The following is a 25,246-nucleotide window of genomic DNA, read 5'->3' on the forward strand; positions in this document are numbered from 1 at the left end:
TAGCTGCAGTGATATCTGATCGCAAGGGAAATTTCCTTTCCCTAATTCTGCTTTGCCCTTTTCTTTCTATCTTCCTTCCTTCCTTTCAAAAAATCAAAATGAATAGGAACATCAGATCCCTTTCGACCACAATAGGAATCCCCCCCAAAAAATGTTAGTTGGGAAAGAAATGAAACAAGACCATAGAAAGGAGCTCTGAGACAACTGAGCTTTGCACACCTCTTGTGGATGGAAGGAGCAATCCGACATTTCAACCAACGAGGGCAAAGCGTGGGAGTACAGAGTGTCTCGTTTATTAATCACCCTCGGCCAATAAGTTATTGAACTTCCGGGGATGGGGGGAGAGTTTTGATGATAAAGGATTGCTCTGCAGACAAAAGATCCAGCTGTTGTGAGCAGAAGGTTTCACAGCTGCCTCCATGAGAAAGAGAGAGAGGGAGAGAGAAAGAGGGAGAGGACAAGGATACATCCTCTCTGGCAGTCTTGAGAAATTCTTTTGTTGATTTTCGTAGCACCATCGTCTCAACAATACATCTTACCCTCCCGTACGGAAAAGGAGCCCCATTGCTTCGGGTCCTGAAGGCCTGCTCAAAAAATGTGCGTGCCCGGCTGGTTGCTTTCCAAGGCGCCAGTTCAGAGAACAGAGGCTTGCAGGCCACTGGTGTTGGCTCCAGGGTGTGTTTAGTAACAGGCGGACAGAAGATGTAAGCTGTGATTTCTTTTCTTCTCTCTTGCAAGGGTTAACAACCTGCTTCCACCTTAATGTGTAAAATCTTTGAAAAACCCGGCCTCTTCTTCAGGGCCTGGAAGAAAGGGAATGTGGGAGAAAGCATAAAATTCAGGTGCATCCGCTCCTGATAAATGGTCAGTGCAGGGACCCAACCTCCGCCCCAGGCCAAAGAAACTCCAGCCCTTGAATAAACCAACTCAAACAAAGCAGCTTGTGGGAGGCAGAGGGGATCTCTGTTGGCAGGGCACCGCATGATGACATCACCACCTGGCAGCCATTTTGGAGTAGAGAAAGCTGCTCTCATAACATTAATGAACATATATAAGAAGAACCTTCCTGGATCAGACCAACGGTGCATCTAGTCTAGGAATCTTGAATCGCTTTCAGCTCGAGGGCCGATTTCATTTCAGAGAAGGTCTCAGGGGCCGCATTCTCCATGGTGGGCGGGGCCAGGGGCAAAAAGGGGCGGGGCCAAAAATACCAGCATATTCTAGCTTAAAGCAAGAGGCGTTTCCACCTTTTAGGATGGGGACAAAACTGCGAAAAACGATCGGTGCTTGGGGGAAAGGGGCATGGCTATCTGGAGAACCAAGGAGGCCTGGACTGGGCCCCTGGGCCTGAGGGTCTACCTCCCTGATCTAACCCCAGTTCCTATTTGTGGCCAGTTGGATGCTTCCAGGGTATGAAGGCAACAGCACCGCCGCAGCATACTGTCTCTGCAGATGGGGTTCCACTTAGCCCTGAGTCCATGGTGGCTCAGGGCAAAAAAAGACAACAGAGAGGGAAGGCACTATGCACAAAAAAACCCAGGAAGGCAAAGATCCCAGCGCACCACTGAGTATGGTCCACAGTAATTGTTTATTCATTGTACAAATCTCTAAAATGCTCCGCTCTATGCGTTTCGAGACAAAGTCTCTTCTTCAGGAGCAATTAATCTCTTGGTCAAGCATGCTTCTGTTTCCATAGGAACTAGAGATTAATTGCTCCTGAAGAAGAGACTTTGTCTCGAAACGCGTAGAGCGGAGCATTTTAGAGATTTGTACAATGAATAAACAATTATTATAGACCATACTCAGTGGTGCGCTGGGATCTTTGCCTTCCTGGTATTTTTTCAGGACAAAACAAGACACGCTGGAGGCGTGTGAATGTATCACGGTCTCCTTAAAACTTACAAATTGTAGCCACTGGGACTGCTGTTCTGTTGGGAATATTGCAACCTTGCCTGCAAGTTACAGGAAGGGGGCAGTGTTGCAGTTAGCTCATGGGAATTTGGGCATAGCTAGCCTTCCGATCTCTGTAGCCTACAGGTGTATTTCCTGTGACTGGTTTCCTGCTCCTTCCCTTCCTTCCGCCTCTCTCTCTCTCTGACTTTCTTCCATTGTTGGGAGCATGTGGCTTGTTCTCTCTTGCTCCTACCTGTGTAATAAAGCACAAAATGGAACAAACTCCTTTTGAAACCCTATGCTGTACCTGCATTTATGTGCAAGAATACTTGTGAGTAAAGCTGTTTTCTTTCCTTCACTAAAGAAAGGTGTGGACTTTTTTTTTTTTTAGCCTTGTGTGTATGGGGTACTGGTAAACACTCATTCTGTTTTGCCTTTTCTACTTTTCTCTGCTAGCTGCCTTTCTAACAGGAGGCAGCAGTATCAAATAATTGTTATCAAGTTCAGGGATGAGGTAGGTTAACACCCCGCCCCCAATGCCATGCTGGTTTCCCAGTGAAAATCACCCAGCTCCCAAACTGTTATTTACCCCAGCAATGAAAACACAGGCTGTGCAAGGTTTATTTCTATTACCAGGGTAAATAATAGATTAAGGGCACAATCCTATGCATGTTTAGACAGAAAACAGTCCTACAACTCCCAGCGTTCCCCACCTAGCATGGCTAGCTGGGGAATGCTGGGAGTTGTAGGACTGTTTTCTGCCTAAACATGCGTAGGACTGCACCCATAGAGTACGGAGTTCTCAGGAAAATGGAACTGGGGAAAGGGCTAACCCTTGCCCAGTGCCACAGTCCTGAGCCCAGATTGCCCCCACTGCCCCGCGAGCAGCTGCTGCTGACTCCTCTTTGCTTATTTATTAAATTTATACGGCGCCTAACTGAGAGAGGTCCTCGGGCCAGTTCACAATAATTAACCCCCTCAAAACGGCAAGAAAACAAACAAAGCAATAAAAGCAACAATTAAAGTATCAAAATATTAAAGAGTCAGCTTCAGAGTCCCAGATTAGAAATTAAATGCCTGCTAGAAGAGGAAGATCTGAACTTGATGCCTAAATGTATACAGCGAAGATGCAGAATTAATTTGCTTAATTTTTTTAAGCGACGGAGACACATTCATGCCCATGAGGGGGCAATTTATGAATCTCTACCATCACCTTTGGCCCTGTGAGTTCCTGAAATGGTGCAGAGGGCTGAATTACATGCTCCCCCTTTTTAAGTTTTAGGATCACACATAAACGCCACCTTGCAGCATTAGACCGAAGGTTCATCGAGTTCAGGAGCAGGCAACCTGGCCCGCCCACATGTCTCTTCCCGCCCACATTTGATCATCAGAGATGTACTGCTCCATCCATGTCTGGAATCTCTGAGCAAGGGGTCATCGGGGGTGACCTCTGTTCACCAACCTGCTCCCACACATGCACTCAGCCATCCCCTTATTTATTTATTTATTTATTGCATTTATACCCCGCCTTTCTCCCTCTCGCAAGGAACTCAAGGCGGCTTACATTATCCTCCTCCTCACCGTTGTAACCTCACAACAACAACCCTGTGAGGTAGGTTGGGCTGAGAGTCTGTGACTGGCCCAAAGTCACCCAGTGAGCTTCCATGGCCGAGTGGGGACTAGAACCCGGATCTCCCGGCTCCCAGTCCGTCACTCTCACCACTACACTACACTGGCTTATGTGTGGCTCTCACATGTCCCAGGACCTTGGTGAGGCCGATGGGCTTACAACCCCATTGCCTGCCTTCCTCAACCTCTACTCCTCTGAAGTCAGTGGCTTTTCTTCGGCAGGCATCCTTCAGCCCTTTTTGCCACTTTCTCCCCAAATCCCAAACTGCAAGCTTGGGTAGGCCCTTTATTGCCCAATTTCTCCATGTTCCTAGTCCCTGCCACCCTCTGTCCTAGCCTTCCCTTGGTTCTGCACCCTATAGATGAGCCCACCATTAAAAATGCATCCAGCAATCAGGGCTTACGTGACAGGATCCTGAAATCCCATTACCTGGAGTTTGTTAACCATTTCCTCAAACATCTTCCTGGCCTCGGAACTGTTTGGTTCCTTAAAGTAGTCGGCAATCCCGACCTGCACCACAATGGACTTCAGGTTCCGGCAAACACCTGTAACGACAGAAAAATGCCTTTAATTTGAAGTATGGGATCTACTAGTGCTATTTCATCTTTTAGAGGTCCTAGGATTTAAGGTAATTGATAACCTGTAATTTGGAATATTGGAAATACGATTTCTAATATAATTTCAAAGATGGCATCATGTTGGAGGAAGTTGATTTATGGGAACTTCCCTGCTATTTCCTCCCACCTCCACCCCAAACGCCTTCTCCCTTAATCCATTTAAGAATGTCATTCTCTGTGCAGTGGAAGAATGTAGTCATAAATTCTGTGTTCATACCTGTATGGATCTCAACTGGCAGAATTCTTCTGGTTTTACTGCTAATCATGATATGAACCAGCAATCCCTAGTTTTGCATGAAGTTTGCTTACATCACTCAAAGCTTTGAAAAGAAATGGCTTCCTGCCTCCTCTTAGTCAATTAACAGGGTGGCTAGCTTTTAATTAGTAGATTAATCGACAAAGCAGATCAATTAGTAGATTCATGAATTAGTCGATCTAATCAGCAGGGAGGAGAGTTAAAGGCATTTTGAGGCATAATCTCAAAGGGAACCATTCCTATTAACAATGATAGTAAACATCGCACCCTTCCTTATCTTTGAAAAAGAACACCTTCATTGAAGTTTTGGTGCCGGCCCCATTCAATTTTAATGTACTTAATTAACTCAAGAAGATAATTCAACTCAAAATGCATTAATCAGTAAACAGCACTACTAATTGATTATTTGTATAAGTAACAGTAAGGCTGCAATGCCATGCAGCCTTGCCTGGGAGTAGGCCCCATTGAAAGCAACGGGACTTACTTCTGAGTAGACATATATAGGGTTGCACTGTGAGGCCAGTCTCCTTGCTAACTTCTTGGATATATACAGCGCGCAGCCAGGGCATAAAGCTGGCCTCTGCTTTGTCAACAGTGCAATTCTCTATAAATACTCTTTTTGCTGTTCAGTCGTTAAGTCGTGTCCGACTCTTCGTGACCCCATGGACCATAGCATGCCAGGCCTTCCTGTCCTCCGCTCTCTAACCTTCCTTCATAGGGGAGATGCTCCAGCCCTTTTATCCTTTGAGTTGCCCTTTTCTGCACCTTTTCCAGCTCTACAATGTCTTTTTTTTAGGTGTGGTGACCAGAGCTGTACAGTTTTCCAAATGTGGTTGCACCAAAGATTTGTATAAAGGCAATATGATATCTGCTAGAAGGATTTTTAAGAGTGAATTCTGAATTAGGTGTCTGTGGAATTCGATCAAATGATATGCAGGGCCGGCCCTATTGTGACGTGGGGCGAGGTGATTGCCTTAGTTGGCAGATGCCAAGGGGCAGCCTCCTGGCTGTTCCTCTTGAGCTTCCCAGATGTTTCCTTCTGTTGGAGGACAGAGCTGCATATGCCACACTACCTGTCCTGGCCCCTCTAAACTAGCCTGTTGCCTCAGGTGTGGTAGAGGGCAAGATCCCACCGCAAGTTTCACCTGCCAGTCCTGGTGGCTTCTGTACATGGGATGGGGTGCTATCTCATCTTCAACCATAGGCAGCAACATATCTTGGGCTGGCCCTGATGATATGACACCTTTGCCAGGGCAGGACTCGGCATCACCTGATGATTATATCACTTCAGCCATCTTACCCACAGCCTCCAAAGAGACATGTAGGGATGTATGAGGATTTCGGTTTTGGTCACAAAACAGGTGAGCATGCCCTGTTCGAAGCCCCGAACGCGATCATGAACATGTGTCCACCAAAATGGTCACAAGTTGCGAGACATGTGCTCATGTTCCATTTGAGCAACTTTCCCAGTTCATTTTTGTGCACATTTTCTAATTTGTGCAAATTTCTCCCTGAAGAATGTAAACTTCACTTTGGTCCATGGAGGAGATCTACACAAATTAGGCAATTTGGGGAAATTTGAGCAACTTTCATATTTGATTGCAATTTTCCCATTTGCTCAGAGCAAATGGTAATCACAAAACTCAAACACGAGACGAGCGTCAAGATGACGTATGGAAAATCCTAGCTCCTGAACATCGCTCATTCGTCCATCCTTAGAGACAGGTCCACTCTACAAGCTGAAATGGGTTTAAGAGCAATTGGTTCATGTAGCCCTTCAACTGGCAGAGGTTTTCCAAGACCTCTGGCTGAAACTCTTTGCCAGCTCTTGTGCCCCCTGGCGATACCAGTGATCGAACCTGAGGCTTTGTGCAGCAGGCAAAGCACGTGCTCACTCCCACTGAGCTATGAGCTCTCCAGGTAGTTCTGTGAAGCTGGTGGTGGGAGGGCTAAGGACAGAAAACCCTGAGCACCCTCCCCAGCCTACGTTTCCTAGGCTTCTTTGGGGGAAGCCACAACACTTAGACTAGTATGAAATTGACCTGCATTTGGAGTGCCGAGTCTCTCCCAACCACCCATTGGAACCCTGACCTTGCGCCCTTCGGATGTGTTGGACTACAACACCCATCCTCCCCAGACACCATGCCCAATGCCCATGAACTGCTGGGTTGGGTGATGGGAGTTGTAGCCCAACACCTCTGGAGGGTACTGAGTTGGGAAAAAGCTATAAAAGAACAGCCTATGCTGGATTCGATCAAGGGCCCATGTAGCCCAGCAGTCTGTCTCCAACAAAGACCCATCAGTTGAGTTCCCAGCGATCTTATTGCCGGGTCTCAAACCTTCCAAGCTCCCCATTCCCCAGTTAGCTGGCTGTCCCCAGCTGCTGCAACTCCTTTCCTAGGCACACAGATTTCCGGCTCTGTCCAGTCCAGGAACATGCAGGAATCCTCCCCCACTCACACGCCCTGCAAGTCCCTCCACTACCACCCGTGACCCCTTCGGAGTTCCCACTCACTGTTGAAATGCAGCAAGGCCTTGGGGGTGACAGGCGTGGAGGTCAGAACCAACATCTCTAAGCCCTTCAGGCCTTCCCGGCACACCTCGGCCGCCACCTCCTGGTTCACTTCCGTCACGTGGTCCAACTCCAGCACTTGGAGGCGCATGCAGTTTCGGGCTAGTGAGACATTTATTCATTCATTCATCTTATTTATTACATTTCTGATCTGCCCAATAACTGATGTTCTCTGAGCAGATTACAAACAGCTAAAAAACTTAAATGCTATAAAACCATTAAAAATATAAAGTACGACACAAATAATTAGAAGGATACCATAGAATGCAACACAATAAACAGTACAGGAATTGATTAAACAACCATAATAACCTAGAACTCTGGAAAAAAAGAAAGGTCTTTCCCTGGCGCTGAAAAGACAACAATGTAGGCACCAGGTGAACCTCTTTGGAGAGTCTATTCCGTTAAAGAAACTATACTTGGGAATTGGCCAGCCACACGCGTGGGTTTTGTAGCACGCAAGACGTGCCTGAGGTACTACCATCATATTAGGGTTCCTTTGACTGATTCCTCTGGTATGCAGTCACTTTTTACTAGTTAGGATGAGTGCTGAGCAAGCAAAAATGACCTCCACTTTTGTGGCCCAGTTCACAGGCGATGAAAGGGCCCCCTGTTTCAGCTGCCTTTTTTTAAAGAGGGGCTTGAATGCATGGGGAAAATAATCACTGTGACCTGGAGCTCCGGCCCTGGGGCTACCCTGGGGCTACCATTTTTCCCCCAAAGCCCCCGGAAGACCAATCCTACACCTTGATGTAGTGATGCTCCCAAAGGTTGCTGGGAAAGGAAAACTGTGACTGTCAGTTGATGCTCCCAGAAGCAGCCGCAGGTGGTGACCGTGGGTTTTGCCCCCAACTCAACAATTCACTCCCCAACACCCAACACTGATGGGGGCTCTTGCCCCCTGTTCCCTGCCCCCACATCCTGAAAACATTCAGCTGAGCAGTAGCTGGAGTACAGCTGAGATCTCCGCAAGGGCCCTTGCCGCCTGAGGTGAGGGTGGAGTTTAGTGAGCTACCTGAGGCCATACGCTCACGCCTCAGAGTCCCTGTCCAGGGAAGAAAGCAGGGCTGGGTGACTTGTGGCCACTCCAGATGTTGTTGGACCACAATTCCCATAATTCACCATGGGCTGTGCTGGCAAGTGCTGATGGCAGTTGTGGTTCAACAACATCTGGAGCAGCTACAAGTTGCCCAGCCCTGGGAGTGAAGCTGTGCAACATCGGCTCCTGTGACTGGCTTACAGTATGCATCTCCGGATTGGCTGGGCCTGCAAGAGATATGAGGTCCCTGGACTTCTGTCCAAGCCTGGTCAACAGAGCATGGCTTTCTGTCTCTTTAACATCAGGCCACAGGCAGCTCAGTTTCCCACTCTGGTTTCAGCTCCAGCATATGACTCTGGGGTTGGGGAATATTGGTTCCAGGTGTGGATTCAGGTTTGGCCTCAGCAATAGCCTCATGTGGCAGAACTGATCACATCCGTTCTTACTGACACTGACCTGGCTTGTACACAATGCTAACCCATGGTTTATTTAACCCATGGTCAACCTATGGTTTGTTGCCCTGCCTAGGGTTTGTCTGGCAGATGCTCAAACAAACTGTGGTTTGTTTTCTTAATCCCTGGTTGTTAGTTTCCCTCCTCCTTCACCCACTCCCTCCCTGTATCCCAAATGCCTTTGTGGCACTGTAGTGCTGGCATGAAGGTTGGCAGGTCTTTTTTTTTTTAAACCTCTCTTGCCTGCTGCCTCTGTAGCCTAGCAAAACAAACCATGAACAACCCAAGGTTCTTGGTTCACATGTAGCGACAATGCACAGTTTAAACAACCCAGAGTTCACAACCAACAACAAACCATGGATTCTCTTTCTGGGTTGTTTGTGGTCAACAAACTATGGTTTGTTAGCATGGCTGGGTTCACACATCACAACAACCCAAAATTCAACAACCCATGGGTTAAACAAACCATGGGTTAGCATTGTGTGTGAACCAGGTGACAGTGAGCATATGCATGACATGGTTTTAAAAAAACAGCTATTTTGTTCTTCAACACACACAGCATTACCCTTTTCCCAGCATAGAGGTACCAACAGAGCCCTGCTTCAGGAATGCTTTTAATCAGTATTTGGGGGGCACTCCCCTCCCCGCAAGAAGCATGCTAACACCCTTCACGTTCCCTGTTGCCATTCTCCTCTGCTTTGCTTTTTTTGGTTCACTACAAGCCCGTTTCCCAGCCAGAGAACACAAAACCAGATTTACCTAAGGAAGCCAGGCCCTGCATGCCACAGCCTGCCCCACCAACGCCCAGCGCTCTTAAATGCGGCCAACATCGGCCAATCATCTGCAGGCAGCGGTTGCTAAAGCGGGTTGGTTGCTGGCTGGAAGAGAATTTTTGAGAAACAGAAAGCAACGAGAAGCTGATCAAAGCGTTCTGATTTACATAATGTCATTAGCAGGCACAAATTAGGAAAAAGAATGTGTCATCTATCCTGGTTTTCAGGAGTTCAGCACAGCTTGACTGGAGCAGCAAAAATAGATGTAATTTAACGTCAGTTCTCTTTTCAGGTAATGAATGGTGGTAGAGGGTTTTTCCAGATGACCATTTCATCACACTTATTGGGTTGGGGGAAGCGGGGGGATGTCAGATATTTCACAAATTATGTCAGTTATATACTGACATAATTATAACTGATTATTATAAACTGATTTATAATAATCAGTTCTGAACTGGCACCAGTTTGGAGGTTCATGAAGTCACGAAGAGTTGGAAGCGACTGACTGAATAAACAACAACATAACTCCGATGCTGCCTTCCCTTTCTTTATGCCACAATACCAGGCAGTTTGCTCATCCTGCACTTGTTGGTGTCAATGGGCACTTCTACATGAGGCGTTGTATTAAGGCTTCTGCTTCTGGATTCTTTGTGGGATTAAGATCGGCTCCTTCATATGTGCTTTTTTCCAGGGTTTCTTTTCCTCTGCCTTTTGATATGTTTCATTATGCAACCACTAGGTGGTACCATGATATAGCGGAACTGTGCAATTTCTCAACACTCTCATTCTGCCATTTCTAAATAATACCACACTTTCCTCATTAGGAAAAAAAAATCCACAATAATAGTTGCAAAGCACGGGAGAGGCCTTGGAGGAGGAAGATGTCATGTAAAGAACCCGCAAGCTACCCTGAGTGAGCAATCACAATAAAAGCATTGTGTAGAAAGGCTCAACGCTTCTAACTGCCTTATGCTGAGACCACTGAACCAGCTGGCCCAGGCCTGCCAACTCTGACTGACAGCGGCCCTCAAAATCCTTGGGCAAAGGCCACTCTCAGCCCAGCTACCTGATCCCTCTAACTGGAGAGGTCAGGGATTGAACCTGCGACCTTCTGCATGCAAAGGAGCTGCACTTCTACTGAACTGGGGAGTCTTCCCCAGCTTTGCCTGGAAGTGCCAGGGACTGAACCTGCATTTTCTGCATACAGAGCAGGTGCTCTGCCACTGAGCTATGGCTTTCATCTAGGCCAGCCTCCCCCAGGAATGATGGGAGTTTTAGTCCAACCCATCTGGAGGGCACCAGTTTGGGGCAGGCTGGTTTAGCCTGTGGCCCGAATGCTAAATTCAGTGTCTTCTAGTTTGAGCTTTGTATTTTCACATTTTTGAAACCCTATTGTAGATTTATGAAATCTTCATCATAGTGATCGAAGTGTGAGTATCTGTATTTATACACACGCACAGACATACCCGCTTCCCCCAGTATATGAAACGCACCCTCAGCGTCTTGAATGGGCACCCAAAACCTGGCATTAGAATCCCAGTTCCACAATTCACCTTCGTGCATGTCAAAACCCAAGAATGCGGTCTTGTCCGTTCAGCCTCAAAGGCTGGTCCACACAGGCAGGCGCTGCATCTTTCGGCTGCCTTATCATCCTCAGTGATGGGAACGGGCGTTCACAAGCAGAGCCTTTGTGCCCCCTCAAAGCAACAATGCAGGCAATTCACCTATTCAGGCTCCAACTATCTGCTACAGGGAGTTCTGTGTGTTTTCCCTCCATATTTTAAACCAAACTAGGCAGGGGCAGGCTGTGTCTGGATCGGAGAGTGCAGGAAGAGTGGCCGCCGAACCCTTTCCACTCAGATCCCTTTCCGCGCAGAAGCACCCTAGCCAAGCAGTTTGTTCACGCACGCTGGGAAAAATATGGGGTCCCTGTAACGTCCCTGCACCAGTCTTCCAGGAGGTGAAAAACCACCTTGAGGAGAGCGGTCTTGAGTCAAAAAAAAACTCAGGAGGAGAAAGGGTGAAGCAACCACTCTCTGCCTGCGCATGGATCCAATTGGGACTGTGCCATTGGGAGGAAGGGGACTTAACTTTTCCCTCCCCACGCCATTTTCCCATTGAAAATCACCCCACTGATGCTCCTGTTTGCTGTATTTGTGCACGTGTGCGTGCATGAAATATAGGTGCCAGTGCGAATGCGCACGCTGGCATCCTTACCAAGGGTGCAATGGTGCCACCTGTAAGGAGATGATGTCTCGGCAGCCTGCTCCCAATGCCCAGATGACCTCATGGCCCACCGGATCGGTAGAACTCCTGCAACAAGGAAGTTGGAAAAGAGGCAGATTTAACAATATGAGTGGCAAACTGCACCTGGCTCCCCCTGTCCCCCGTGTGCCAGGGCACTGCAAAATTCCTTCTCCAGCTGAAATAAAGGACCACATTGTTAACCCGAATGCCTCTTCTGGACTTTTAAAGATAGGACAGGAGTCCTGCTTTGAACATGCATTGCTGGATCAGACCTGGGTAGGTCTGCGTTACCCATTATCTGGGTTCTAGCAGTGTTCACCAGGAGGCATACAAGCAGGGCATGAATGTGACAAGCGCTCCTGGTTTCTCTCCAACAGCTGCTATTTAGACATATACTGCCCCTGGGTTTGGAGGCTGCATTTAGCAACTTCATGGTTCCCTCTATTTCCAAAGGGCCTTTTCTGTGGTGGCCCCCACTCTGTGGAACTCCCTCCCTAGGGAACTCCGTCATGTCCCCTCTTTAATGAGCTTCCGTCGTAAATTAAAAACGTGGTTGTTCAGGCAGGCATTTGGGGCGGGTTAGAAAATGTTTTTATGGTAGAATTTTATTGTTTTAAACTGTTTTATTGTATGTTGTACATTGCCCAGAGTGGGTGGGTGACCAGCCAGATGGGCGATTAATAAATTTAATAATAATAATAACAACAACAACAACAACAACAACAACATTCAGGCGGTGAATGCCGTTGCTTATGGAGCTGAAACAGCACCAGCTGCACACAAGAAGGGAGGTATCAGCAACCTTGGGGGGAACCCCAAGGTTTGTAGAAGTCTATGATTTTTTTAAAAAGAAAAACTCTTAAGCAAGGGAGAAAAGTCTCACAAAACAGCTCAGTCAGGACTGAGAATGTTGATTGGGGAAGGGGATGGGGGTGGGCATGGAAAACCAGATGGGAGGGGGAATGGAGCAAAATATTTATCTATTACATTTTTAATCCACCCACTAACAAGCATTCTCTGGGTGGATTGCAAACAGTTAAAATAAAAAAATAGGATACAAACAGTTAAAAGAATAAAATGAAATAAAATGACAAACAGCACAGGGGTAGATAAATATAACGATATCTAAGAACAGCCATAAAAATCTAAAGGCAGAGCAGTCAACAGGAGCACTGTATACAGCAACATTTTGTTGCAGGTCTCACTTGTAATGGCTAATCAGCCTTGATATCCCTTTTCTTTTGGACACCTGTTTTCAAATGTTGGACACAAATAACCCAGCAGACAAAATACGGTACTCCTTTACTGGCCTTTTTAATATATTTTTGATGACACACAAAAACAATTGAGAGAGAAGAAGAGAAGACTGAGGGGAGAGAGGATAGCGCTCTTCAAGTCCTTGAACGGTTGTCCCAGAGAGGAAGGCCAGGATCTCTTCTTGATCATCCCAGAGTGCAGGACACGGAATAATGGGCTCAATTTACAGGAAGCCAGATTCTGGCTGAACATCAGGAGAAACTTCCTGACTGTTATAGCAATACAACAATGGAACCCATGACCTAGGGAGGTGGTGGGCTCTCCCACACTGGAGGCGTTCAAGACGAGGCTGGACAGCCATCTGTCAGGGATGCTCTGACTTGGATTCCTGCATTGAGCAGGGGGTTGGACTCGATGGCCTTGTAGGCCCCTTCCAGCCTTCTATTCTAGGATTCTATAATTACTACACAAGGATCTTCTTCTGTTACTATTAGCAATGGCCAGGGTAGAAATAGCATAACACTGAAAAATGAATAGAGGGTATAAAGTGGATGGATGGTTTTCAAGAAGTTTGAAAAGTAAACCTTGCTAAAAAAAAATTAACACAGCATAATAATTTGATCAGAAGGGTGATTAAGCAGGAATTGTTTGTTGAAACTTAGGTTCCCTTCATAACAGTGGAAGCTGATGGCTCCAATGTCAGTGGGGTGGTGAATCCGCTCCGGGTTTCTGTCAGAACGGTTTCCGGATTCCAGAGCAGGTTCACTGCCCCACTGACATCGGAGCCACCAGCCTCCACTGCTTCATAATGCACATCAACGCAGATTCCACAGGCCAGCAGCCAGGGAGTGCTCTGTCCTACTTTTGGAAAGGTGTAACACAGCCTGGTGCCCTCCAGAGTTGTTGGACTATAACATCATACCCAAGTGGCACAGCCACATTTTCCCCATTGATGGGAGTTGTATTCCAACACATCTGGAAGGTGCCAGGTTAAGGAAGGTTGGTCTAATAACTAGGAAGAAAACCCCCTCGAAAACGGGGACTTTTTTTTGCTAGTAATGGAGCTCGACACTTGGGTCACAATCATGCACCCCCAATTCAAACTTCCTTGAATTTGTAGAGTAGGTCCCTTGAACCTCTTTCAGCTGGAGGATGGCACTCCATTTTGGAGCAGCTCTTGTGTGTGTGTGTGCGTGTGCATGCGCACGTTGCAGTGGTGGGCAGGGTGAAAGCCAGAAAGGGGTGCGGCCAAAATGCCAGAATATTGTAGCTTGAAGCTCTCACCGCTAATAACCTAGCCCTAGGGGAGGCATTTCAACTGCACAAAAGCTGGAAGACCACCAAGTGATCTTCGGAGGGAATGGGGTAGGTGGCGCCTGAGAAAGGGGCGTGGCCCTTTGGGGAACCCTGGAGAGTGGGACTGGGGCCCCAGCTGGGCCAGTTTGGGTCTGAGTTTCTTGTGCCTCTGCTCTAAAGCACCTTAGACAGACAGTTTGACACAGACGGGGTGTTCTTGTATTTTCAGTGTTTTGTTCACGTACCATTGTTGCGATGTACTTTCAGAACAAACATGAAATAAAAATATATTTTGTGGTGCATGATGGGAGCATGATGTAGGGAAGGGGCACAGAATCCATCAGAGTGCACTTGGCTTTCATGGAGACGGGTGGAGGCAGCAGCCCTGCCAGAGGGACAGGTGAGGCGGCCACCTCCAGTGGTGGATCTGGAAGGGCGGCAGAAAGACCTGGTCTGTGGGGCACCCTCCAGCGGGAAGCTCTCCTGCGCAAGCTCTCCTGAAATGATCAGGAGGTGCATTCCCCGTTAATGAGCGCAAAGGCGATTTGGGATTCAGTGGGTTGCGGGATCTTTAGATTTCGTGGGAAGGTGCATTTGGGGTGTTCTGCCACAGGCACCAAGCTCTCCGGTCCTGTCTGCAGAGTGGGGGAGGGCACCGTGCAGGGCCACCATGAGAAGGCTCTGGCGGTGCCTAGCAGCCCCTCTCCTGAGAAGGAAGCGCGTGTTTTCCTTGTTTGCAAGTGACCCACTTCTGCACTTCAGATGGGCCTAAAAATAAGCGAAAATTGTATTATCTGGAACGCTCGTACATCTCTGACGAAGCCGCCTGCCAAGGCTTGCGGGCTGGTTCAGCTTGGCCTTAATTAAACCATATGAGTCAAGGTGACAGGTTAGAGAGCTGCCCAGAAGCTCAGGTGCACCTGATTATTCAGTGTGGATGGGGAGAAAAGAGGGAGGGAAGGAAAGCAGTGGAGGGAGAGAAAATCCGGGTACTGGAGGCAGGCCGAGATGGGCAGCTGCGTTATCCGAGTCAGACCATTGGCCCATCCAGCCCGGTACTGTCTATTCCGATTGGCAGGATCTCTCCAGAGTTCCAGGCTGAGAGAGGTATGGCCCAGGCTTGCTACCAGAGATCCCTTTACAGGAAGATGGCAAGACCTGGATCCAGGATTTTCTGCATGCCGAACAGTTGCTCTAACCCAGGGGTGTTGAAACTCAGGCTCAAGCACCGAATCTGGCCCACCTAGGGTCCCAATCTGGGGTTCCCCAGATGGCCCCACCCCTTCCCCTGGCCCCACCCCTTTCTCCTGACCACCAATCATTTGGTGGTTTCCCGGTTTTTGTGCGTCCCCCCCTTTGAAAAGGCTGAAATGCCCACCCTACGGCTTAGTTAAGAACATCAGAAGAGCCCTGCTGGATCAGATGCAGGGTCCATCCAGTCCAGCATTCTGTTCACACAGTGGCCAACCAGCTGTCAACCAGGAACTCACAACCAGGACAAGAGTGCAACAGCATCCGCCCACCCATGTTCCCCAGCAACCAGCGTACATAGGCTCGCTGCCTCTGGTACTGGAGGTATCACATAGCCAACAAGACTGGCAGTCATTGATAGCCCCTTTTAAAGCCATCCAAATTAGTGGCCATCACCATATCCTGTGGTAGCAAATTCCATAGTTTAACTCTGCGCTTTGTGAAGAAGGCCTCCCTTTTATTTGTCCTGAATCTCCCCCCGATCAGCTTCACAGGATGACCCCGGGTTCTAATATTTTGAGAGAGGGAGAAAAATGTCTCCCTATCCACATTCTCCACACCATGCATCATTTTGTAGATCTCTATCAAGTCTCCCCTTGCCCTCCTTTTCTCCAAGCTAAACCATCCCAGCTGTTGTAACCTTCTCTCATAGGGGAGATGCTCCAGCCCCTTGGTCATTTTTGTTGCCCTTTTCTGCACTTTTTCCAGCTCTACAGTATCTTTTTTTAGGTCTGGTGACCAGCCGGAAGAACTTTAAGCTACAATAGGCTGGGATTTTTGCCCTTGGTCCTTCGGCCTCACCCATGACTAGAATGCATCCCCTGAGAGCGTCTCCAAAATTGAATTCAGACCTTGGACTGAAAGAGGTTCCACAGCACCCCTGTTCCAACCCTGTGCTGAACCCTGTGCTCTTGCAAGAGTTATACACCCTGCAAGAATGATGCAGCAAGGGGAATCTGCTTTAGCACCACACATCTGGGGGGATATCCCCACCGGGAAGCTCCTCCAGGCCTCCTTGAACTGGCTGGGGGCATCCCTGCCTGGGGTGTCATGGCCCACTAAGCAGATCCTGACCCAGAAGGAATTTCCTCTGGTGTGGACCAGGACTTGCACTCCTGTGTAGCCCCCAAAGTCTTGGGGGGTGGAGGAGGACCCCAATGGAGTCCCCCAGTAGCTGGAAGGGCCATTAAGACACCTCCTGGTAGGGACTCTGGCATATTACACCTAGGAGAAAACCTGCTTGGAGACACTGCAGAATCAAAAGACCTGATGTACCCTGACTGGTCACACACCCCTGGTCCAGATTCCCTCCAGTCATCCCCGGGACCCAGGCCCAACTGGTATCACAAGGCTTTTCTACTCCGAAATCTGCTGGGGAGGAGCAATTATGAATCCGAGTCAGTTCTGGCTCAGGGCCAAGACTGGATCTGCTATCAACTCATTTGCTGCTTGGATGTTGCTGATGAAACATCTCTTCTGACCAGCTGCTTGTCTTTGCTGGCTGACTGGCTGGACAGCTCCCCTGGCAACCTGCTCCTTGCCCTGCCCCACCAAAAGAAGGGGAATCTCAGACTCAAAGCTCCAGTACTGGCAGGAATGGGTCAGGCGTTCGCCACCTGGCCTGCAGGATTTGTTGCCCATAAATAAAGATGTATCGAGGCCTTGCTAAAAATCAGTTCGTTTACAGATGTCTAGGCTGAGAAGGAATGGAGAAGCCAACACAACAAATGTCAGGACAAACATAGGCAGTGTGTATGTGTGTGTGTGTTTGCGCACGTATGCAATCTGCTACAGAAAACGGCATGATGGGAGGAGAGGGGATCTTTCCATGTCACCTTGTGAACACCTCTCCCTGAAAGCTTATGTCTCATGGAAAAGAAGTCTCTTCCCATTCTCCTGATCATCCTTTTGGCTTTTCTGTACCCAGTTGGCGTCTGTGTTGTTGTTGTTTTAAAATGTGGATTTGTGCCACTGCACCCACAGCACACCCGTGATTCACAAGATATATGTTGCTAGTTTTGCCTGCTGATTTCTTGTAGAAGAAGCTAAACATTTTCACACTGCTTTTGCTGGGAGCCTCTGTTTCAGGGAGGACAGCAGTGCAAATGAACCAGCGATAAGCCATGGTTCTGGGTTAAGACTTCATAACAAACTATGGTTTAAACAAGCCAGACTTCATAAGCCAACAACAAGATATGTGTTCTGTTTGTGCTTTCTAGTTGGCTAACAAACCATGTTTTGTTTGCAGGGATGGGTTCAGATACAGTGACAACCCAGATTTCAAGAAACCAGACCGTGGCTTAGCATTATGTGCAAACCAGGCTTCTGTCAAGTATTAATGGTAAAATTACAGAATACTGAAGTTCAGCACAGATTGTCAAATATATATATCAAATATATGGCAAATGTACAAGCACCTAGAAGAACATCTGGAGTATGTTCAACATTTTTTTAAAAAAAGCAAGAGAGAATTTTGAGGCAATCTTGGGAAGCAAATTCATTTCAGCTCTAAGACAGATCTACCAGGACAATGATTAAACCCAATACCTAGGATTGGGTACTGAGAAAGCCTGAGAAGCAGAATCAAATTAGTAGATCAGTTCTGGCTCTACAGCAGCCTTCTGCTACCTGTAGTGAGTCTCACATTCAGACACAGAAAGTCTTGAACGTTCGAAAGAATCACTCATGTGGGTTCTTCACATCTACTGTTGCCTTGTCCTCCATTCATAGTATCCTGAACTAAAATGGTAATTTTAATCAAGAATGTAAATTTAGGAAAGATAGAGCAATCTTAGGCATGTCTACTCAGAAGTAAGTACCACTCAGTTCAATGGGACTTGCTCACAGGTATCTGTGTATACTCTGACTATGTTAAAGTATGATGAATATACGACGTGTTATGACTAAGCAGGTGCTTAAGGCTGCAATCTTACGTCCACTTACATGGGAGTAAGTTCCATTGTACTCTGAGTAGTCATGTAGTGGACTGCGCTCTAAAACATGCAGAGGCCTCATCAACATGTGCAGCTAAATGGAGTGGGAATGAGGTGGCAGAGTCCTGAGAGAGCAGAATGGGGGCTATACCATTTCTGACAGTAGGTGGAAGGTTCCATTTTTAATGCTCCATTACATTAAAAAAAAACCTCTGTGCAAGTAAGAACATAAGAAGAGCCCTGCTGGATCAGACCAAGAGCTTATCTAGTCCAGGATTCTGTTCACAGAGTGACCAACCAGCTGCCTGTGGGAAGCACACAAGTAGGACATGAGTGCAACAGCACTCTCTGCCCATGTTCCCCAGCAATGGGTGTAGTGGTGAGAGTGTTGGACTGGGAGCCGGGAGATCCAGGTTCTAGTCTCCACTCGGCCATGGAAGCTCACTGGGTGACTTTGGGCCAATCACAGACTCTCAGCCCAGCCTACCTCACAGGGTTGTTGTGAGGATTAAATGGAGAGGAGGAGGATCATGTAAGCTGCCTTGGGCTCCTTGCAAGAGGGAAAAAGGCGGGATATAAATGCAATAAATAAATAAACAAACAAACAAACAAATAAATACCTCCTCCAATACTGGAGATACATAGCCCTTCTCTTCCTCTATGAATTTGTCTAATCCCCCTTTAAAGCCATCCAAGTTGGTGGCCATAGCTACATCTTGTGGTAGCAAATTCCATAATTTGACTGTGCGCTGTGAATAAAAACTTCCTGTGATCTGTCCTGAATCTCGCATTAATCAGCTTCATGGGATGCCCCGATTGGGCTCTAGTATTTTGAGAGAGGGAGAAAAATGTCTCTCTATCCAAATGTCTCCACATCATGCATAACTTTGTACACCTGTATATGTTTAAAAGCTAGTACAGTAAGGAACCTTTTCCCCTGAAGTGTTGTTGTTGTTAAATAAGAATAGATGATAAATAATAATGTTTAACAACAACAACAACTTGTGGGAGTTTTTACTTGAATGAGATAAGCATTCCAAAAATGACACCCTTCACTTTCAGTCTTCAGTGGTACATACCACTCTACCACTTCAGGCCTCTGCCACCTTATTCTACCACATGTGTAGACCAGCACATTCTAATTACAGCGGGTGCGTGATGGGCTTTCCTGCAAATCGGAATGCTACCAAGATGCACGGGCTCTTTACAGCATGCCACCAATTGCTCGCTTGTTTTGCAAAGAACAGCCCACGGCGTCTCGTCGGATCCCAGATGGCTTCTCCACCAGCCCAGCCTCCTAATCTAAGACAATCTCACCAGCTAATTCAAGCTGGGCTAATTACAAGGTTTCTCACTGCAATCCTGACACAGGGACAACTGTGCACTCCCCCATCAGCATGCAAAGCTGCCTGGCGGTGGAAATCTTGCCAAAAATAAAGCCTGGCGATAGTGCTCGCAGGAAGAAAAAAAAAGGCCTTTTGTGCACCTGCCACTTTGCCAGACTCGAAGAGAAGACAACGGTCATTATGAGGTTCACACCTCCACTGCCTTTTCCTTGCCATGCCATGGATGGCGTGGGCCAGACAGTCTGTGACACTGTCAAAGATCTAGGATGATCTAGTCCAGATGCAGCACAGGGGCCTCGTTCTCCCTGGGGCACAAAACTGTGTCTGGGCACCTCAAACAAGGGCTATCAATGTGTTTCGGAACAAATGAAACACTGAACTTAATGGGGCCCATTTGGTTCAGTTTGCCTCTGCTCTGAAACAAAGGCACAGAGTAACAAAGGGGTACATTTTTCATTACTCACATTCATACTGCATTGGCACTCATTGGTACCATTCAGGGTGGGGGGGGGGTGACCCTCCTCCGGCAGTGGCAGGGGAGCTCACTTTGTCAGCCTCCATCCCACCTCCCTCAGAATGCCCCAGATGTTGCACCAGCCAGGCCCCTTCTCTCCATGGTAGGAAAAGCACACATCTAACATACTATGTTTTTGGCTACTATTAAAGGTGGCATCCCTACGCATAACAGGGATAAGTTTTTGAACTTCGTCTGCTTTTTTTTAGTGCAGAATTCTGCACCAAGGCAATAGCATTTTGTGCCAAGAAAAAAATGGAAGTCCACCTACAATTTGCACAAATTACAGGAATTAAGTAATTTTTGCACAGATGCTTATTGACGAGTTTGCCAAATCTTTGGCTGAACGTCTCCCATGCAAAACATCTTGGCTGAATTGCTGTGGGTTCAGCTTTGCACAAAAAGTGGTGTGTGTTTCACCGCTGAATGCCAAATGGTGTTGGGGGAGGCCCTGGTCTGTCCACTTACCGGTAGGTGACAGCTTGGAGTGCTCGGCAATAGCAGCTGGCCAGCCAGAGGGAGCGATCCGTCAAGATGTTGGGGCAGTGAGAAATCCGGAGAATCAAGAGGTTGCTCCCAGTGGCCTTTAATAAGGACTCTAGACCAGCCTCGAGGCAGCCCCTGGGGAGAAGGATCCAAACAGAAAAGGGAGGTCAAGCTACATCCATACCATGAACATGGCACGTTTTATACTTCTTTAACTGCCGTGGCTTCCTTCAAAGAACCACTTAGTGAGGGGACTGAGAATTCTCTGTTAAACCTCCAGCTCCCTCAACCCAAACAACATCTCACAGGTTCTCCTAGGGAGAGGGAACGACTACCAAACCACTCTGAATCTGTAGCATTCATTTTCCCTAGTGGCATTTATACTTATGTCTGCAGGCTTGCAAACACTCCAAGAAACTCAGCTTTCTCTCTTTTTAAAAAAGCAAGTTACTAGCCATCATGATTGGCAAGAAAGGTGTGGAGATGTCTCCATGCCTTCTCACTCTGGCCTGTTTCCCCTCTGTCACCTCCTTGCAAAAATACATACATACATACATTCCATTTAAACAGCATAAAAGCAAATAGATGCAAACAGCATATTTTGCTTTGGGGTTTTTGAGTTCAAAAAGGCTAGAGACCACTTTCTGACTAATGAGCTCTGATTGCTTGGATTCTGGGGCCCCTGGGACTGGGATTTATGGCATCTCTATCATACCTGTAAAACCTACAGGCTTTTACAAAAGGTGCTATCCAAATTTCATGTTTGTTCTTCAGAATTACAGACCTAAAGGACCTGTCTTGACATTTGCACTGTCTGAGGATCTAGGAGGAGAAAACTCTGTGAGGGTCCTTTGGGAAGGGGCAGGATTAAGGATTTCTTGCTTCTTGATGCCCCCCTTTCTGTGTCATGTTCTGTGGCCTCACTCCCCCGCCCCCAACTCAGAGGAGAACTTGGAGGGAGAGGAGGCTTCATCCCATCACCCATCATCTGCTACTCCTGTGCCTTCCAGGCTTTACCAGGCTCAGAGGATGCCCCCATGATGCAATCATGGATGCACAGGAGCCAGTGGCTGGAGAATCGGGCAGTGGCCTTCTACATAGTAGACAGCTCCTTAGAAGTGGTGGGGTTAACAGCAGGTCGAGATCTGCCAGCCTTCATAAGGCTTCCGACGTCCTCTGCATGTTGCTGAGACAACGGCCTGAGCGAGTCCAGGGTCCTGAAAGGTCTTGCTGCATAGCCAGACTTGACTCTACTCGTAAGTGCAACTGCTTCAGCTTGGCTCCCCTGGGAACCATGAGCTGAGCTGGACAGCGCATTGTGTCCTGGAGGCCTTCCTCCACCTGGGGAACAGTGGCATGGCAGTGCTATTGCTAGAAGCAATCCCAGGAGGCAATTCTCACTGCCCTCAGTCTCTCCAGCCAGGTCAGAACCGGCCTGTGCCCAGAACTGGATGAGACCTCCTCAGAAAGGTTGGTTGCAGCACATGCTGGGAGGAAGGAGAGTCAATATATCTTGATGGGGGACACTCCAGAAAACACCCCACATGGGGGCGTTACATGGCCAGGGAAGCTGATAACCCCATTTAGACACACATCCCAGCTCCAGAGTTCACCATCACCTCAGGACTAGAGACGGCAATGAACCTCGGCTGCAGACACAGAGCATGGCTGGCAGCTCCAGGCCTTCCATCTCCGAGTCCTACTTGGGAGGAGGGAGCAAGAACTGACACATACTCTGGCACAGGACCCTGCTGATGCTCCAAGAAGGAATGAGGAAGTGGGGCCAGCTACCTAACTGCTCACTTGAGGCCTGCCTCTTGCTGGTGCAACGTCCTCTTGTACCCAGCTCCTTGGGCTCTACCCTGACTCCTAGGCTGGACAGCTCCACTGCTGTCTCAGTGACATGCCTGGGACACCTGCCCTTTGCCTTTCTGGACAGCTCCCCAGCCTTGCTGGGACAACAGGCAGCAAGGGGCCTTCTCCCCACATCATCCCAGTCCCTGGCAGAGCCCAGGCTTTGCATGTAGAAGGACCAGGATTTGACCTGCAGCATCTTCCATTAAAAAGGTGAAGTAGGAGGTGATGGGAAAGAGCCACGTCACAGCTTCGGTTGTCCCTGTTCCTTGGGCTGTGCTTCACGCATATGATCTCACTAACAGCCCTGCAAGGTGGAACAGTATTACTACTGTGGAGGCGGAGGCAGCTGCACCTTGCCTAAGGCCCGCTCGGTGACCCTGCGAAAGTCGAACTGAGGATTTCCGTTCAAACAGATAACGATGTTCTGAAATTTGGTGGCTCTTTTAGGTTATGTGTTTCATCCAGTTTGAAAACAGTTTACTGTCATGGCTTCCCCCAGAGAACATTTTTGTGTGTGTGGGTGAGCCTGGATAATTCTTTTGTCATTCCCATCGTGGAATAACTGTTTCCCAGGATTCCTTGGTTGAGAAGAGGCCATGACAGTTAAAACAGACCTGAAACTAAATTCATGGTCTAGATCAGACTTCCCAACCAACGCCTTCCAAATGTGTTGGACTACAACTCCTATCAATATCGGCCAGCTGCCACCAGGCTGACTGGGATGATGGGATTTGTAGTCCAACACATCCAACTCTGAAACTGCAGCTGACGATCCTGGCTTGTTCGACTAAACCATGGTTAAAACTAACCACAGTTTCTCCCAGCTCAGACAAAATGACAAACCGTGGTTAGTCAAAAATAGAAGTGGTTGCTTGTAGCCTCCCCCTTGTGGCTGCACCAGAGGAAGGAGGGGGGAAGCACACTGAACCAAAGCTCAGTCACATAGCACTAAACTACAGTTTGAGTGCAGCCTTCCCCAGTGCTGGTTGGGCATGATGGGAGTTGTATTAAAAAACACATCTGAAGGGGACCAGGTTGGGGGAGGCTGAACTAGACATTCCCCTAGTCAGCTTCTCTCCAGAGCGAGGAAAGGACTGTTGGATTGGGGCTGTTGGTGCAGGAGGTCGCTCTTACTCACCGTGTGCTTTTCATATAATCCTCCTTGGTCTCTTTCTTCCCCCGTTGCCGGGGCTTGAGATTCTGGAGGGTGAGGGAGTGCGTTTGGGTGCACCACTGCGACAGCATGACCAGGAACTGTGGAAGGAAATGGGAGATCAGCCTGCGCTGAGGAAAACCTTTAGGAAAAAGGCTGCCTTCCGCTTGTGAGTGAACAGAGAGACATTATTCTCTTGCTCTCTGCCTGCACAGGGGGTGCTGAACCACTTCCAAAGGCCAAATTCAGTTTGGGGAAAGCTCTTGGGGCCACATTCTGTTTGTGGGTAGGGCCAAAAGTAAAAGGGACAAAAAAACCCAAACCCCAAATACCAGCAAATCCTAGCTTAAAGGTGCAACTCTATGCATGCTGGGAGGTGTAGGACTTTTTCCTGTCTAAACATGCATAGGATTGCACACTTAGTGGCTGTTCCAGAGATCCATTTATTAAAATTCATCTTGCGCATGCACACACACACAGAGCCGTGCACGCTTGAGGGTCGTCGTTACCTTTGAGGACACCCTGGCATTTTCCAGCAGCACCCGGGTCCAGACGGCAGGGTGCCGGGCCACAAATTTCCAGTCCTTGCAAACCTCGGCTGCCCTAAGCAAGGTCTTGGTGTCGAGGTATGTGAAGATGCAGAAGAGGGCAGCGCGCATCTTGAGGATCTCGGGGCTGATGACCTCGTTCGAACGTGATGGGCTGCCTCTCTCTGGCCTGATGCCCTTCCCTCCATCGGACCTGGCTGTGACATGAACAAGCAACGGGGGCTTTTCCACCTATGGCCTCTCAGCACAGAACAAATTAGAAACAGGCACCTTTGGGAGACTTAGCAGTGCAATCCTGCAGACGCACGGACTCAGAAGGAAGCCTCACTGAGTTCCCCAGGGCTTACTCCCACGTAAGAGGGGACAGGACTGCAGCCTCAGGCCACAAGCATAGACATACTTGCCTGGCAGTAAACCCCAAGAAGCGCAATGGGGTTTGCTTCTGCATAAATGGTTTTAATGTTCTATATATTTTAAATTGTTTTATTGTGTGTTGTTTGGTTTTAATTTTTGTGAACCGCCCAGAGAGCTTCGGCTATTGGGCGGTATAGAAATTAAATAAATAAATAAATAAATGGGCATATGACGGGCCTGCAAGAATCCATTGCTTGATGGCCAAGAGGCTTGTTATGAACAAGGCAAGTTCTGTGCTTTTTGCTTTTTTAAAAGAGAGTTAAATGTAAACAATTAAAATAAAATAAAAACCACAAATCACTTTTGCGGAAATATGACTGGAAGGTGCGGCTCTAGCAATGCCTCCCCTGCCCCAAATCCAGTCTGCTGTCCTTCAGCGTCTCTGCCAGGGGACGTGGTTGTACCAAGCACTCATGGCTCAGTGAGCTCCCACTTCCCTCAGCCAGGCCTCAGCGCCGCACTAGGGAAGATGTCGGCAACCTGTGGACAAATCTCTGAGGCCCGAGTGTACGAAACGTTAGGTGGCTCAGGCCCTAGGCCGGCCCGGGTTGAAATGGCCAAGACACAGGCTAGGAAGCTTTGGGTTCAAGCCCCAGAGTCTTGATGGAGCTTAAAGCCAGTGACCCCAATTTGACAGTTCTCCCTGCCCGCAAAAGACTGCTCCTAGGCTGACTTGCCCAGGCAGGAGGTCCCCATAATCCCTCTCTTTTCC

General features: G+C 48.1%; 1 protein-coding gene across 1 annotated transcript in view; it reads right to left on the reverse strand.

The window, feature by feature from the left end:
• Nucleotides 1-740: 740 nt before the first annotated feature.
• Nucleotides 741-25,246, reverse strand: part of FBXO41 (F-box protein 41) — a 39,961-nt gene continuing 15,455 nt past the window's right edge. Inside the window, exons 5-12 of the mRNA XM_084860185.1 lie at nucleotides 24,082-24,317; nucleotides 23,558-23,673; nucleotides 20,545-20,697; nucleotides 11,450-11,545; nucleotides 9,219-9,337; nucleotides 6,912-7,070; nucleotides 3,953-4,068; nucleotides 741-803 (exon numbers count right to left, since the gene is read on the reverse strand). Of these exons, the coding sequence (XP_084716311.1) occupies nucleotides 741-803; nucleotides 3,953-4,068; nucleotides 6,912-7,070; nucleotides 9,219-9,337; nucleotides 11,450-11,545; nucleotides 20,545-20,697; nucleotides 23,558-23,673; nucleotides 24,082-24,317 (1,058 nt within the window). The remainder of the gene's footprint in view (nucleotides 804-3,952; nucleotides 4,069-6,911; nucleotides 7,071-9,218; nucleotides 9,338-11,449; nucleotides 11,546-20,544; nucleotides 20,698-23,557; nucleotides 23,674-24,081; nucleotides 24,318-25,246) is intronic.

The sequence above is a fragment of the Heloderma suspectum genome, chromosome 5 (genome assembly GCF_057233095.1).
Source record: "Heloderma suspectum isolate Gila_16-S chromosome 5, 16-S_ref, whole genome shotgun sequence".
Taxonomy (NCBI): domain Eukaryota; kingdom Metazoa; phylum Chordata; class Lepidosauria; order Squamata; family Helodermatidae; genus Heloderma; species Heloderma suspectum.